Source organism: Dipteris shenzhenensis, chromosome 29 (genome assembly GCF_047967505.1).
Source record: "Dipteris shenzhenensis isolate YYH24624 ecotype China chromosome 29, Dip_SZ_1.0, whole genome shotgun sequence".
Taxonomy (NCBI): domain Eukaryota; kingdom Viridiplantae; phylum Streptophyta; class Polypodiopsida; order Gleicheniales; family Dipteridaceae; genus Dipteris; species Dipteris shenzhenensis.
In genome coordinates, this window is record NC_141624.1 from 3,590,355 (window position 1) to 3,606,634 (window position 16,280).

Genomic DNA, 16,280 nt, shown 5'->3' on the forward strand with positions numbered 1-16,280 from the left:
AACCTGCTCACATACAGTTCTCCATCCCAAAGGCCTCCAGCAACTCATGAACAAACTGCTCCTGGGAAACAAAGAACCTTTCTAGGTCTGCCAAATCTCCAATCCCAAAAAGAAATGGAGTAGGCCTAAATCAGTCATCTCAAACTCCTCTAACAAGGCACCCTTTGTCATTGCTATGTGTTCCATGTGACTGCCAGTCAGGATGAGATCATCCACATAGAATATAATCAATGTGACCATACCTCTTTCTTGAAGAAGATACAAGTTTGGATCTGCGAAGACTGATCTCAGGAAACACTTCCTTTGAAAGAAGGCATCAATCTTCTCGTTCCAAGCCTTGGGAGCCTAAGACCAGATAGGGCCTTCTACAACCTGTAAACCATACCCTTCGATCTCCAAATCTCAAAGCTTGGAGGCTGCTCAACATACACCTCCTACAAGTCACCATTTAGGCTGCTTAACATACACCTCCTCCTACAAGTCACCATTTAGCATCCATCTTGTACATCGGCCATCCAAGCTATTGGTGCAAAAGTGTCCTCATAGTCGACACCTGGCCGCTCAGCATAGCCCTTAGCCACAAGTCTGGCTTTGTGCTTGTCCACGGACCCATCACCACATTCAATTGTCTAAAATGTCAACTAAAGCATAGAAGGTGCTTGAGGAGATGGTCGAGGCAATCAAAAAAGCACACAACATGAAGATGGAAGAGGGAGTTTTAGTGCAAGACTATATCACAAAGGTGAAACTAGTTAGAGGCCAACTTGTGGCAATTGGTTAGAAACTAAAATCGTCCTGGATTGCCAACCGGGCATTCTTCCCTAAAACTATGGTTGGCACCAACTATTTTAAAAGGACTAGTACCTTTTGCTTTTACAGGAGGAAGCTAGGGAGAAGACACATTGAGAACCTAGAGACAAGGCCTTCCTAGCAAAGCGAACAACAAAGGGAAATTCAACAAGAGCAAGCTAGATGAGGGTTCAAGGTCTAAAAAGGTTGGATTTAATATGAGGCACTAAATGTCTGTCAAATATGGCAAACAACGACAATTTACCAAAGATTGCTAAAGGGCAAGAAAGTGGGTCCGCCAACTCAGATCCACCCAAGACAAAACCAATGAATGTCATCATGGAGGATTAGTTGTTGCTTGAATGGCCCGAGATATTTGGCTCTACAACAACTTTGATTAGTGAAGATCGGTATGTGCATCAAAGCACATGTCAAAGACCCAAGAGGGTTTTAGAGACATGCTGAATTAGGGACTAGAAGTTCTCGATGGTGGCCATAAAACCATTGTAATGGGTTCATTCAAATATATGTGGACTGATGCCTACGAAGTCATGTGGATCTGTACTCTTTCCAATAAGTTTCAAGCCTTCAAAAAATTCAAGGAATTGAGGAAAAAGACTAGAAATGGAGGCGATTCCGACCGGCCAAAGTGGGTCATCTCTTGGCCTGATTGATACACAACATGCATCTCTCTCTCTCTCTCTCGATTTGTTAAATCCCTATCAAATGTTGCATATTTTTGGATAACATTGCACCTCATTTGGCTCATGTATGTTAAAATATGATTCTCAATATTGTACTCGACACAATACATATGTGACACTTAGGTTATATGTATCTTGTTAATGTAGCACTTTGTTCTCAAATGACACTATGTGGCCATAATGTCACCATACATTGAAATCTCTAAGAGGCCTCTAATAAGTGCAATTAAGTAATATCATACATGAGTATAAATTTGTATAGAATGTAATTAAACATGCATTCTTCATACTCCATTGCACAAGCAACTCGAAGGACACCAATAATATTTCCATAGCTGAGATTGCCTTCAAGACTATTAAGAAGTATAACCTTCTAATTATCAACATCAAGACCAGCTTTCAAGGCAGTGAGTTGTTGTACAAGGACATCTAAATCACTGAGATGGTCCGTCAAGGATGAATCCTTAATGAGCATCTTATAAAATTGCTACTGAGAAAAAAGTTTGAAAATATTAAGATATTCTCCAAAAATATTGTTTAGATTGTCTCATACCTCGTTTATTGTACTATCAAGATCAAGATGATGAATATAATTGTCTACAAGACTCAGACCAATAACGGATGTAATCAATGTAGGTGAATTTCCTTAAGGCTTGGGATGAGTTCCCTTCATGACTTTCCACATCTATTTTTATCTTTTATATATCAAAATACATGTCATGGTCTCTTCTATGTCAACATCACACGTTGTGTGGATAAAAATGAAAAAATGTTTCACTTGTTGCATGCTGATGGGTAGGTGCATAGCTATGTACATAGCTAGTTGGTGGTGGCTTTGAGCTATGGACACTCTCATAAAAGACTCTACACTGATGTATAGAGGGTAGATACTTCACGGGGACTTCTGGGAGATGATGAGAAGCGGTGTGGGTGCACCAAGCACTCCAGAGCAAATTGCGTGGGATGACATGCTTTTCATTGCCGTCCTGTGTCATGTGTTTATCTTGCCATGAATAATTTTCGATTTGTTTCAAGTTGTGTGCGCATCCATGTCATGGTCTGTGAGCTTCATGGACGTGCGGTTATATGCGGCAATCAAGCAATAAAAAATGTGCTAGAAGGTTATGTGCAAATGTGGTGTGCCTAAGGTTGGAATATAGGCACTAATAGCCATGGTATAAAGTTTGAAGGGAAGGGTGGAGAGTGGTAAAAACGAAATGCATGACGTGGCTGGTTTTCAAAGCAGGAGGCCATGCAACGTGCTACGTAAAGGAAGAGGCAAGCTTCTAGTCGACGAGCTGGCAGGAAGATGGAGATGACAGCTTGCAGGAGCATTCCAGAGGGGATTGTGGGCTCACGAAGAATAAGCAGGTGAGCTTTGTGGCTTTGGAGCGGGGGATGCTGCAGTGATGGAAGTGATCGTGCAGAGGGAAGGAGTTCGTGAGCTCGCAGGGGGTGATATGAGAGCTCGGGGTGGTGGGAATTGCTTGGAGGTTCAAAAGGGCTGGGAGCCTTGGGAGATCGGGGACTTAGGAGAGGAGACAGAGTCCGGGAGCTGGTAAGGATCTCAGACGACGGGTGAAGGATTGCAGAGACAGAAGTAGACGGGGTATCATCACGCAAAGGAGCGGCTGTGTGGAGAGAAATGGCATGAGCTCGAGGAGTTGGGGGGGCTTGCTAAAAGGATCGACGGAGACGAGCAAGGGGACTACGTGAAGGAAGAAGGTCTTGATCATGGAGGCGTCGCTACTACACAAAAGGAGAGCTCGGGGGAGTAACTTAGGCGACAGAGGGAGAGCTTGCTGACGGTGGCCGTAATAGTGAGCTGGAGATTAAGGGATCGTGGGCTCACAACACAGGAGGAGACGGGAGTTACATGAGCTCTGGAGCAAGGAAGAGAGCAGCTGGGCGACGCGATTGCATGCTGCATGGTTCTGGAGGGAAGCCAAGAATGTATGTGGGAGAAGGAGCTTGGAGAAGGGTGAAAGGTGACGCTACTACGGGAGCTGGAGGATCTTGGAAATGGCAAGGAGGAGAACCATAAGCGGGGAAGCTTCATGTGCTCTGTGAGCAAGGAAGAAGCCACATTGCTGGGTATTATTGCATGGAGGACGAGGTGAGGAGCTTCTGGATGGCGAGGTGCGAGCTGAAAGCTGGGGAGGGTCTTGAGTGTAGCGTGACTAATGTGTGGGGAGAAGAGCTTGGCAATTGCACAAGGACATATGAGGCAGATGATTGACTTGAAGTCAAAGAGATCCGGGATTGTTCATGGATTTTGTCAGGGAAGATATGAGCATGGTTGTTATACCTTGAGCTATCAGGATGTGTTCATGGTAGTTATGCAGTCCTGAAGTGTCATTTTCTGGAGTTTTATGTTTCACAGGTCATCTATGTGTTTCCTAAGCTTGAGCTCAGTCAGTAGGAGCTTGTGTTGGGCTGTGAAGTCCACTGGATCTTTTTGAGGTTATTAGGCTTCCGGAGAAAATGTGACCAGTATATGAATTGAATGTAAAAGGGTGTAGAGACAAGGATGTTGAATGAATGCCTTTCACCTTTTGAAAGTGGTGTTCAGTTGTTTTAAATGTGGATGAGGGTGGCTGTGAAGGCGGATTAGGCTCTACTGCTTTTGTCCATCCACGTTTTGGTGCCTCCACGGAGGAATGTGCAGTTCAGTTTACAAGTGTGAAGCTGTGCAGTCAGTTATAGTGTTGAAGAGTTGAGAGAGATGGCACAGGACTTTTCAGAGTTTTGGGGGATGCCATATGAGAATGCAGTGAGGTTCCTGGAAAAGATGGAATTTACAGCACTTATGAAAGATAGGGCAACCCCTGAGTTTTTGGTTCAGATCGTGAATTATTGCTTGCAGGGAGATGCGAAAGCATGGCTGCAGACTCAAGTGGCTACCTTCAGGACTGTTCATCCTCAGCAGCAGAATCCGGAGTATACAGTGGTGAGAACATGCTTTCTTGCACGGTTTGCACAGGCCAGAAGCCCCAATGAAGTATGGAAAGAGCTGTTGCAAAGTGAGATAGGAGGAGGAGCAGGAGGTTGAGCAGTACCTGATTCAGTTTGGGAGATTATGGCGTCTCTGGTGTGAAGCTCTTGTGCCAAAGGTGCCTCCTCAAATGATTAAGAGAGACCACTTCATTTCAGGTGTGAAGCCTTCACTCCGTTTGAAGGTGGAGCTGAGGAATATCGATAGTTTTGAGGATGCAGTCAGAGTGGCCAGGGAGAAGGAGTGGAAAGTCAAGAGACTGAGGCAGCTTGGCATGCAAGAGGAGCCTAGGAATCTGATTAGAAGTCCAGAAGCAATAAAGGCTTATGCAGAGAGAGAGCCGGTGTTTGTTCCTATGCAGGATGATTCCTTGAAAAAGGATTTGCATGAAGCTGTGGAGCTGATAAAAACACTCAGCCTAAATTGGATGGAGACTGCAGGAAGAAGCAGATGCCAGAATAACAGAAAAGAAGCTATGGCTGGAGGAGAAGGAAGTTCAGCTGGTGTAGGGAGAGGACCAGGTTATATCAGCAATGTCCAATGCTGGAATTGTGGGGAGTGGGGACATATCAGCCCTTGGTGTGATAAGCCAGAAAGGGCAGGGGGAGATGTCTATCTTGAGTAGCAGAGAACAAATGATAGACCAAGTGACTACAGTATGGAGGTGAAAGATCTAAATCAGCTCTGTACCAGTGGTGTGAAATGGGAGGATAAAGGGAAAGGAAAGGCAATTAGCTTGATCAGAATGGAGACCACACTAGAGATTATGTCTGTACCCATGCAGTGCAATATGAGCTATAGGTTGGAATTGGAAGAGGAACCTGAGGAGACAGTCATAGACGAAGAGACAGAGAGTGAGACAAAGGAAGAGAGCATCTCATCAGAGGAAGAGAGTCAGTTGTCTTCACTGTTGAAGAAATCGGATGTTGATGATGTAGGGGAGCTGGAAATCATTACACTTATTATGAATGGAGGCTTGTCAGTTGCTATGGAGGAGGGTGTTGCTCAGCCAGATCTGTGTGAGGTGGCAGAGGAGAGCCTGAGTGAAGGGGTTGCTGCCATAGATGGCAGAAGGGTTGAGAGCCCATCAAAGGCAGCTAAGGATAAGTTTGTGTGTGTAGTTGTAGATGATGATCATGCTCCAGTGTTGTGTGATGATGTGCATATGATGGCTAGTCATGTTGCAGCAAATATGCAGCCACTTGAAGACAAGGTTTGGAAGGAGTATATGGCTGAATGCAATCAGTTCGTGGTTGACATTGTGATTGTGCATACTGAAGAGGCTGAGATTTCAGATTCAACAAGTGAGGAAGAGAGAAGTAAAACTAGCAGTGCTCAATCATGTCTGATAGTGATGAAGCTGATGTGGCTATCACTGATAAAGTAAAAGACCTGCAGTTAAAACTCTTAGTTTGGGTGGGACCAGCAAGTGTTGATTGTGTGCATGCAGACTTTGATGTGTATGATGAGGTCAAGATTCAATGTTTACAGGATGATGGTGATTTAGATGATGAGCTGGATTGCATTCTTGATGATGCACTGGATGATATGTTAGCATTGATATCTTTGAAAAAGAATGTGAACACCAGTATGCATGTTGAGCTGGATGGCAATGATAGTGTGGTTGATGATCAGCTAGACACTTTACTTGATGATACCCTTGTGGATTTTGCATGTGTGGTTGGTAATGACAAGAAAATATGTATTTCTCATGATTGTTCAGAGAATGAAGATGTCAGTGAAGACCTGATGCATAGCAAAGAGTGTGCTGATATGTTTGAGCATTCTTCAGGTGGGAAGGATGTTTGTTTGCTCCTCGGTGATCTTGATAATTCATGTGATGGGTAAGATTTGCAGCTTACAAGGTTGAGGCAATAGGGTCTGTTGAGAAGTCCCTAATCACAGATTATGAGCTAGTTGTGCGCGTGTCACGAGGACGTGAAAAGTGATGTAAAGTATCTTCGTAACTCAACCTACGCTTAACCCGGGGTTAACCATGATTAAGTGTTGTAATGGTTTGGTCGTGAGGGACTGGCTAGAGGAAGTGCACAGTTCCTAGAAGTTCCTAAGGGCAAAGTCTAGGTGCACCACTAGGTCCTAGGGGCAAGGCAAAGGCTTTAAAAGAGGAGTCCAAAAGTTCGGCCCAAGGACAACGTTGTCCTTGGTATGGGGGTTAGGACTTTGATGAAGGGGCAAATGGCAAGGAGGAGGTGCCATTTGTCAAGCATGTGTATGCATGCCCTTCCCCCACCTTCCATCTCTCTCCCCTCACTCTCCCAGAAGTGTAGGATGTTTTCAGTTGTTCTTGTGCAGTTTTTGAGCTGTTTGAGCTGTTTCAAGCCTGTTTTCAGCCGTTTTAACACTCTTTTGACTGTTCCAAGGCTAGTACGTACTTCTACGAAATGCGAGAACTCACTTTTGGACTTTCGGAAAATTTTCGTACGGACTGTACGGACGTCTATACAGCTGTACGAAATCCGTACAGACGTGTTCAGCTGCCTCCAGCAGGTGCCCGGGGTTGTCTTTTGCTGTGCTGGACCTTTGTGCACATGTTTTTGGCTGTGTGGTGGCTTCTGGAGCTGTTTTGGACCAATGCAGGCTGCAGGAGGAACTTTCCCTGTTGCTTTTGGCACTTTCTCTTAGGAGGACTCAGGAATAGATCCCGAGGCAATCATTTCGGGGCAGATCTGTGAACCATCTTTCCTCTATAGCTCTTTCTTGTTCACCCTCCGCTCTCTACCTTCATTTCTCTCTCTTCTCTTGATTGTTGGAAGACACCTGCACCATGCGGGGAGCTTGGACAGAGGATAGTTGTAAGGAAGGAGCTCGCCCCTCTGCCACAGACAGCGGGAGTTGGTTCGAGGTTCGGTTTTTTCCTTTTTCTTTCTTGCTTTGCAGCTTTTTGCAGTGCATGCGTGTTGTGTGCAGCCCTTTCAGGACTTCAATAGGTTCTAGTAAGCACCGAAAGGCTAGGGCGATCTTGTGGAAGGCCTAAGGACAGTGTGGATGCATGTGATAGCCTTGAGGCTGCCTTGAGCTTAGTTTGCCAGTGGTTTGGATGCCTGAATGCCTCTAAGTTGTGTCAGATCAGAAGTGAATGCCTGAGTATGCCTTGCCAGTGGGAATTCTAGTGGTGCACTGGGATTAGATGCCTTGAAGACAAGTAGAGGATTTGCAGAGAGGAACAGTGCAAGGTTGAATCCTTGTTGTAAAGCATTTCCATTTAGAAGCATTAAATAAATACCGTAAGGGGCGCCAAGGCATTTGGGGCCAGTGGGTGCACTGTGTACTATTTTCATTGAGCAGGGGCATTCTAGCTTCACCTTTGTTGTTGTTGAAGCTTGTTTCTAAGTTGATTTAAGTGATTGAAGCTTGCATTGTGGCTATTTATGAAGTTTATGACTGAGTAGAAGAAGATCACTGCCCTTTTGTTTATTGAAGGCCGGTTTCAGTGCTTCCATTGCCGGGATCGTCACCATCTTCCTACAGAGGTGGGCCCTGGTAGTGTTGGGTGAAGGAGACCTTCAATGCAATTGTTGCTATAGCCATCAATCTTAGCAAGCATGTCACACCGTGAGAGGTCATTGACCATTTTAGAGCAGGAGGGATAGGACAAAGCATCAGAGAGCTTTGAAGAGGAGCACAGTACCAGTGGGGGTGATGACCAGCAGGACAGTGGGACTCATCCAGTCTCTCTTGAGCATGCCACGAAGCACTCACAGGATGAGGTAGATGAGGTAGAGGAGCTTGATCCCAATGCACTTTTTCAGCTACGAATGCAAAGTGTAGTGGGAGCCCTGTCGCAGTTGCAACGTGTTGTCACAGAGATTATGCAAGCTCCTCCCCCTATGGTTGCTTCCCCTAGAAGCAAAAAGTCATCTCAAAAGAAACATACGAAGCATAAGAAGACCCCTAGGCATGTTTCTTTGAGTGGACAGCCGTCAGAGATGCCCTCGATCACCCCTGTAGCGGGTAATGCCAATAACTTCCATTCAGTCAATCAGGGACAGCAAGCCCTTCCTCAGCCCACGATGCATCCAAGATATTTCGGAGGGGGATCAGTTTTTCAGGCAATGGTGGCACCATCCGCAGAGGCACCCGGAATGTCAGGTAGCTTTATGGGCAGCACGCAGCCGGGAATGCAGAATTTCCAGCAACCTATGATGGGTTGAATGCCCCTTGCAAATGCCAATATGATGTACTCAAACATTGGGATACAGCCCGGAATGCAGACAGGAATGCTTGGGACAATGGGCAACACTTGGAGTATGCCACAGATGCAGGGAGTGGGACCTGGAATGCCAAACCCTACCATGGTACGGTTGGAATGGCCCAGAATGCGGGAGCAGTGATGCCCCCACCGTTTTTACAGGCCCCCGTTTATGACAATCTCACCCCTAAAGGCAAATTGAAAGATTACAAGGAGGGAGGGGCAACTGTCAAGTTTGAGACTTTCAATGGGATGCAGGACAGATTGAAGGCTTTGACATTTGTGCAACAGTTTGATGCTGCCTACTCAGGTGGACACTTCACAGAATCCTCCAAAGTCCGAAAGGCAGCCACCTTTTTGAAGGGCAATGCGCTCCAATGGTGAACCACAACCTCCTCTTGCAAGGCAGAGCACCTACCACTTGGGTCGAATTCAAGCAAGTCTTTTCAGCAGCATGGCTCACTACCACTTTTGAGGTGGATATCATGACCGCTTGGTACAGGTTGGATGCTGCAAATTGCAGAAATTCGGAGGGCTACAATAAGAAGTTTTGGGAAGCCCTACTGCCAATGAATTCTTACAGACATGTGTCGATATTGCTGCGGGTTGCCAAAGGAGATTCTGGACTATTGCACGAAGACAAGGGTTTCCAATATGTCTCAGTTGGTTGAGAATGCCACTACAGCTTATGCACTAATGCAAGGGAAATTTTTTGGGTTCAAAGGAAGCTCACAGGAGACATCAAGGGCAAAGGGCAGCAAGACGGAATCCCGTAAGAAGTTCAAAAAGTTTTTGCAGCCCATGAAGGCAAAGTTTGTTGGAGGACAGAGGCGAGTACCGACCCGCATGTCTGATGAGGAAAAGCAAATTCTCTATGATGCCAACAAGTGTTATATTTGCAAGGAGGAAGGCCACATGGCTTTTGAATGCCCACATAAGAAGCGGAAGTTCCCTCCTTCTGAGCAGAGTGAGCACAAGGAGGAAAAGAGGACTGATCAGAAGAATAAAAAGCCCAAGCCCACTGCTGGTCTTTTGTCAGACTTGATTGGGGCTGTTCAAAATACAAATGCTACAGAGTTATGCCGGCGCAAGATAAGAGACTGGATAGCTCTGATGTTTTTCGATCCGGGAGCCAAGGCCAATTTCATCTCTCCAGAGCTGGCTGGAAAGTTAGGAATAAGGGCAGAAGAGATGGGTCCTTTGTGTGATGCAGATATGGTGTGTCCGGGACTCAGCCAGTCAGTTACTCCGGTGATAGGCAAGCTGCGGATGCATATTCAGAGCTACGTGGACACAGAAGAGTTCTATATTATGCCGTTGAATGGTTGTGATGTGTTACTGGGGATACCTTGGCACTTTCGTGTTGGGGCTGTTTTGGATACAAAGAATAAAACAATCACAATCACTCACCGTGGCAAGACCCACATTCTGGATGCTAAATTGAAGGGAGAATCCATCCCTGTTGTATCTGCTTCTGCCATTGGCAACGTAATGAAAAAGCATCTTTCAGCGTACTTAGTGTTTGCATCTGAAAAGAAGTCAGTAGAAGAAGAGTCTCATTTTCCTAAGCTGGAAAAACAGCGGACAGATTTTCTTTTTCAGTTTAGGGGCTGTTTTTCTGACTCACTTCCACCGGAGTTGCCCCCTGAAAGGCCAGAAGACCACACGACAGATATAATCCCTGGTAGCAGTCCTCCTAACCGACCTCCTTATAGGGTCAGTGCAGCCCAGCAAGAGGAAATTATGAACCAGGTCAAGGACCTGTTGGAGAAGGGGCTAATTCAGCCCAGCTCTTCACCTTACTGCTCACCTGTGCTCTTGGTCCAGAAGAAGGATGGATCTTGGCGGATGTGCATTGACTATAGAGCCCTCAATAAGATTACCATTAAGAACAGATTCCCTATACCTCGGATAGATGATATTTTGGATAGGTTACAGGGGTCTAGAATGTTCAGCCGCATTGATATGAAGAGTGGTTATCACCAGATCAGAATTCAGCCAGAGGATGTTCACAAAACAGCATTTCGTACCACATTTGGTCTATACGAGTTTCTTGTCATGCCATTTGGGTTAACTAATGCACCTGCCACCTTCAACAGAATGATGGACATGATTTTTAGAGAGCACCGAACCTTTGTTGGCACTTTCTTCGATGATATCATCGTGTTCTCTCAGGATGAGGCTGAACATAGGAAGCACCTGGCAATTGTTCTCGAGGAGCTACGGAAGCATAAGCTGCTTATCAATGCCAAGAAAAGTGAATTCTTCATGTATGAGATCCATTTTCTCGGGACATTGTTTCCAAGGATGGAGTTAGGATGGACCCTGCCAAGGTAGAGGCCATCAGGAATTGGCCATACCTGAAGAACATCCATGAAGTATGTAGCTTTTTGGGCTTGTGCTCGTACTACAGGAGGTTCATGCAGTATTTTGCGGAGATTGCATCTCCTTTACATGCCTTACAGAAGAAAGGGGTCACTTTCAGATGGGGACCCAAAGAAATTGCAGCTTTTGACCTACTAAAGGAGCGACTCTGCTCAGATCCTGTGATTATTTTGCCAGTTCTTCGCAAACTGTTCGCTGTCCAAGCAGATGCATGTGGGAACAGCGTAGGAGGGGTACTTATGCAGGATGGAAGAGTCGTGGCATACGAGAGTAGAGTGCTCCACGATGCTGAAATGAATCTCGGCATCTATGTGAAAGAGATGTTAGCTGTCATACATGCTCTTTCGACCTGGAAGCATTTTCTTTTGGGTGCTGATTTTCATGTTCAGACCGATCATCAATCACTGCGGTACTTTCTCACTCAGAGAAAGTCTGTAATGCACTCTGCGTAAGCAATAGCGCCAGCTGTGGTGGTGATGTTTGCTTTAAGGACATCAATGTGTAACGAGGGATTTAGGCCTGAGATGAAAGCATGAAGGCGATCATCCTCAGTTAAACCATCAATCTCCAGCACCAATGTGGTGAACTGAGAGATGTAGGAAGACAGGGAGCCCATTTGCTCCAACTGTCGGAGTTTTGAATGTGCTTGGAAGTCCGCATTGGCAGGTATGAACTGCTTACGGAGCACGTGTTCAAAACGTTCCCATGTTAACACACTTTTGCCGTCCTTTAAGCGTCTTTGCCACCATAGAAAAGTTGTATCCTTGAGGAGGGAGGCTGCCAAGGCGATCTTTTTGCCTTCAGTGAGGTCAACAGTATCAAAACACATGCGCAATTTTGTGAGCCATTGGTCAACTGTTCGGCGATTGCGTTGACCAGTGTAGGCTTCCGGAAGTTTGATGTCAAGTCTTTTAGTTTTGGAAGCTTGAAGTAAACGGTAGAGGGCACGTAGTTCAGTGTTTTCTACCTCTGGTGGGAATGAATCCGCATAGTCGTCTAGTTGCATTACGTCATCCTCTGTATGTGTGGTACTGCGAGAATCTTGAAGTTGTTGAACTTTCTCGACCAAGTCAGAGATGCTGTCCTAAACCTGGGAAATTTGAAGTTGCAGTAGTGTTTCGCCTTGTACATTGACTTCAGGGTTCTTTTTTGGACTTGAGTCTTTGATCTCTGAAGAGGCTTCACGCGAGCATTGCGACATATCGGAGATCCCTATGAGAAAAGCGCGAACTTGCGCTCTAGTTTGTACCATTCCTGGAAGAAGATTCGGGCTGCTCCCTTAGGTTGCTCATGTTGGAGGGGGCAGGCGAGGCAGGATGGAACCACCCGTGGAAATCTGGTAAAGGAGGTCCTGTCTGAGGTAACACTGGTGATGCCGAAAGTGGTGTTACTGCTCGTGAGAGGACAGGAGTAGGTTGCAGAGTCCACGGATCTGAGAAGGGATAAGGAGCTGCTGTCGGAAGTGGAGGATATCCAGGAGAAGGAGTGCCTTCGGAGTGTAAATACTGTCTTGGGGAAGATACAACCTGTATAGGAGGATATCTGGGAACTGAAGGAGGTGGAGAGTACCTTGGAGATGCCGAAGGTGAGGGGTAAAATTCTCTCCAAAGATGGACAGCAAACTCTTGAGGAATATCGGGTTCTGGGTATCTTCGTGTCTCATGGAACACAACCTGGACTGTGCTGAGGAAGTAATGTAACTGAGGTGCCTCACGCAGAAGATATAGGATGTGGTCCAAATCACTAGGAGGGCACGTGACACAGAAGACCCACGATGCAAAAGCTCCGAAATGGGCTGGTTGTGCAATCTGAACACGATATTGTGTGGTAGATGATGCCTGAGGTGTCCTTGAAATGTCGGGTGAATTACCAGGGGTTTCCATGCTTTAAGGGAGCGTCTTTCATTTGCTGTAATTTGATAATGACAAGAGAATCCTTAAAAGCAGAATGGAAAGACTCCACCTGGCAATGATTTAATCTGCCAAATTGTTGCGTAGAAGAGGCCTGCAGATTTCTGTCCGGAGGTCCATGTTGCAATGGGTGGCGAGGAGCAGCAGATCTGGGCCTGGCATTTAATAGGCTGTCTTCATCGCGATAGGAAGCTGAAACTGCTGCTGATCTGGCAGGAAAAAGGTGGCGAACCAAGGAGAGCAGGCTATCAATGGCGCAACAGGCTGCAGGTACCCAATTCTGGATCGCAATAGGGGCTGGCGCACCAGGCTGCTGATGTCATGGAAGACTGGCGAAACAGAAAGGGGAAGGTAGGCTGTCAATGGCGAAAATCTGGTTGCAGGCTGATTTGCGGTAGAATGGCTGGCTGGCGCTGTGCTCACGCTGCAGGCTGGCAGGAAACAGGGCCGTATACTAGCAAGACTAGGGGCTGCAGATGGCGAGGGGGCTAGCAGCGAAATGGCGAGGCAGGGGCTGGCGGCGAAATAGCGAAAGCAGGGGTTGGCAGCGAGATGGCGCGAGCCGGGGCTGGCAGCGTGATGGCGCAAGCAGGGGCTGGCAGCGAAATGGCGCAAGCAGGGCTGGCAGCAAAATGGCGTAAGCAGGGCTGGCAGCGAGATGGCGCAAGCAAGGGCTGGCAGCGAAACCAACCTTATTTGACGAAAAATCTGTAGGGTGTTGAAAAGGTGCATCCCTTTTGTTTTTTTTCGTTTGGGCTGCTAACATTGGGTGGTTGCCCAAAAATTAGAGGGTGGGTTTATTTAACCCTTGGGTAGCTAGGGTAAACCTAAGGTTTGGGGCTGGGTTTTCCCATTTTAACCCCTCTAGGTACCCTTTTTATAAGTGCTTGGTGCCTAAAAGGTGTGCCTATTCGAAGGGGTGTGACCCTTGGAATAGGTGCACCTTTTCATGAAGGGGTGTGTCACTGTTGTTTAAAGGGGTGTCCCTACATGAATAGGTGTGTCCTTTTGTCCACGATGGGGTGTGTCCCTTGGGTGAGGAGTCGAGACTCTTCATCAAAAGGTGTGTCTGATGGTGGAAAAGGTGCGTCTCTTGGTTTTGGGACAGCCCAAGCACCTAAAAAGACACGATTTTTGTCGTGTCCATTGATGCATGGGAGATGGAGAGGCCATAGATGACTTTAGGCAGGGTTGGCGCTAAACGCTCATCCTCTCCATCTCTTCCATGCACAATGTGCACATATATCCTTCTAGCGAAAAAAGATGTATCAGATCGGCGCTAGAAGGTGGGGGGCATTTCCTACAGGCAGGAGCGAAATTTGCTCTGATACCACTGTAAGAAATCCTAGATTTACTATATTTAGAAATGTGCTAAGGAACAGAAAGGAGACTGAAATAGCAGAGAACAAGGAATAATTGTATTGCTTGAATGTCTGTAGTGTAGATGTAGTGTGTCATCCATACAATTGGGCCTCTCTTATATAGAGAGTGAAGAGTCACACATGAAAAGGTGTGTACTCCAAAGTGTGTGTGCATGAAGAGGTGTGTATCCCTTGTGAAGGGTGTGACTCTTGATGAGAGGGTACATTACAATAGAAATGTCTCTTCAATAGAGTGTCTCTTGTGAAGGGTTGTGCCTCATAGGAAGTGTCCCGTCGAAAGGGCAAGGGTTGTGCCTTATAGGAAGTGTCCCGTCGAAAGGGCATACCCTTCCACAAGTGTCCATTCATCAAACCATCCATAAGTCTAGAAATAGAGAAAGGAATACGTCACAGATCGTGACAAGGAACACCAACTGGATATTAGAGATTGCTCCAAGTCAGGTAAGTTGCTCTCAGGCCAGACTTTTTGGCTTCCTGCCTTGGGAACCAAAGGAGGTACATGCATTTCAGTTTCAGACTCTATTCTCTCTCTGGCCATTGGACACGGTACCATAACCCCCTCCAGGGCCCAGTGGGTTTTACTTCTGATTGACAGATGTAAGGTTGGTTTCCTCAACCTTTATGCTCTGAACAACAGAGGGGACCGTGTTTTGTTTTGGAAAGAGTTGCTCCCGTGGGCTGACATTGCGGATTCGTGGATTATTGGAGGTGACTTCAACATGGTTGAGGCACCTTCTGATAAGAAAGGGGGCAGAGAAGGTGGTATCCACTCCCTTGAGAGAGCAGCCTGGGATGCCTTCTTGTTCAGGTTCAGTGGCAGAGATGTTTGGTCAGATGATGCATTTCTTGTTCAGTCTCAGTCACTTTTGTTTTCGTGGTCGAACCATAGGGTGCAGATGCCCATCCATGCTCGGATTGACAGATTCTCTGTGGGTGACTGGGCTTTTGATAGAGGGGGGACAGTTTGCATTGCACTCGGTGTTTCCACTTCAGACCATTTTCCGGTAATTTTGTCCATCTCAGAGCCTCATCTGAGAGGACGGTCTCACAGTATCAGGATCCCCGACGCCTTATACACGAATGAGACTCTCACAGAGGTAGTGTTGGAGATCTGGGTTTCTCATATGCAGGGGGGGATGGCCATTCCTTCAAATGTGGCCACATCACTTGCCAGTATCAGCGACTTCTATCACTCCGTTGCTAGTGCTCGGCGAGGTGAGGTACTTAGGCGAGAGATCGGTATCTGCCGGCAGTTGGCAGCCCTACAGAGGGAGGAGCAGAAACGACCATCAGATGCTTGGATACAGGAGCGCCTTGCTGCGGCAAGGGCTCACTTGCAGACCTTGCTTGATCAGAGAGAGCAGAGTATGCCTTCCATGCACGGGAGTCCTTTTGGATACAGATGGGAGGGAGAGTCAATAAACACTTTTTCTCTACACTTGGTCCCAGACATAGTAGAGAGAGTGTCAGGCATCTTATTGACTCTGACGGCGTTTTGCAGTCCCATCCGGAAACCATCATGCATTTAGCGACAGCTTTCTATACCTCCCTACTTTCCGCAGATCTGAACTCACACGTGAGAGAGGTAGCTAGAGATGAAGTTTGGAAGAGTTTACCTGTGATGGTCACCCCGGAGATGTTATGCTCACTTGATGCACGCTTTACCAACACAGAGTTCAAGACTGCTCTCTCTGCCCTTCATAAGGGCAAATGCCCTGGTTCCGATGGTCTTACTCCTGCTTTTTTTATAGCCTTTTGGGATATGATAGGTGATCATATTATTTCAGCCCTGCAGGGCCTTTGGGACTCTATGTGGGTGATTGGGCTCTTGGTAGAGGGGGAACAGTTTGCATTGCACCCAGTGTTTCCACTTCATACCATTTTTTGGTAATTTTGTCCATCCCA

General features: G+C 46.6%; 2 protein-coding genes across 3 annotated transcripts in view; both read left to right on the top strand.

Moving 5' to 3' along the window:
• The window catches only part of LOC147882321 (uncharacterized), a 58,809-nt gene that overhangs the window by 10,091 nt on the left and 32,438 nt on the right, over positions 1-16,280 (top strand). The gene's annotated exons all lie outside the window — the stretch shown is intronic.
• Positions 9,911-13,522, top strand: LOC147882322 (uncharacterized). The gene is made up of 4 exons (XM_087400735.1): positions 9,911-10,833; positions 10,992-11,076; positions 13,210-13,263; positions 13,424-13,522. The coding sequence occupies exons 1-4, from the start codon at positions 9,914-9,916 to the stop codon at positions 13,520-13,522; spliced, it is 1,158 nt and encodes a 385-aa protein (XP_087256861.1). The 5' UTR covers positions 9,911-9,913.

Bases quoted from the DNA above. Each gene is read 5' to 3' on its own strand.
- LOC147882322 (XM_087400735.1), top strand. From the start codon at position 9,914: ATGGTGTGTCCGGGACTCAGCCAGTCAGTTACTCCGGTGATAGGCAAG. The intron at 10,834-10,991 runs TGTTGGCACTTT...ATTTTCTCGGGA, and splicing joins TTTAGAGAGCACCGAACCTT to CATTGTTTCCAAGGATGGAG. The intron at 11,077-13,209 runs GTATGTAGCTTT...CTGATCTGGCAG, and splicing joins ACCTGAAGAACATCCATGAA to GAAAAAGGTGGCGAACCAAG.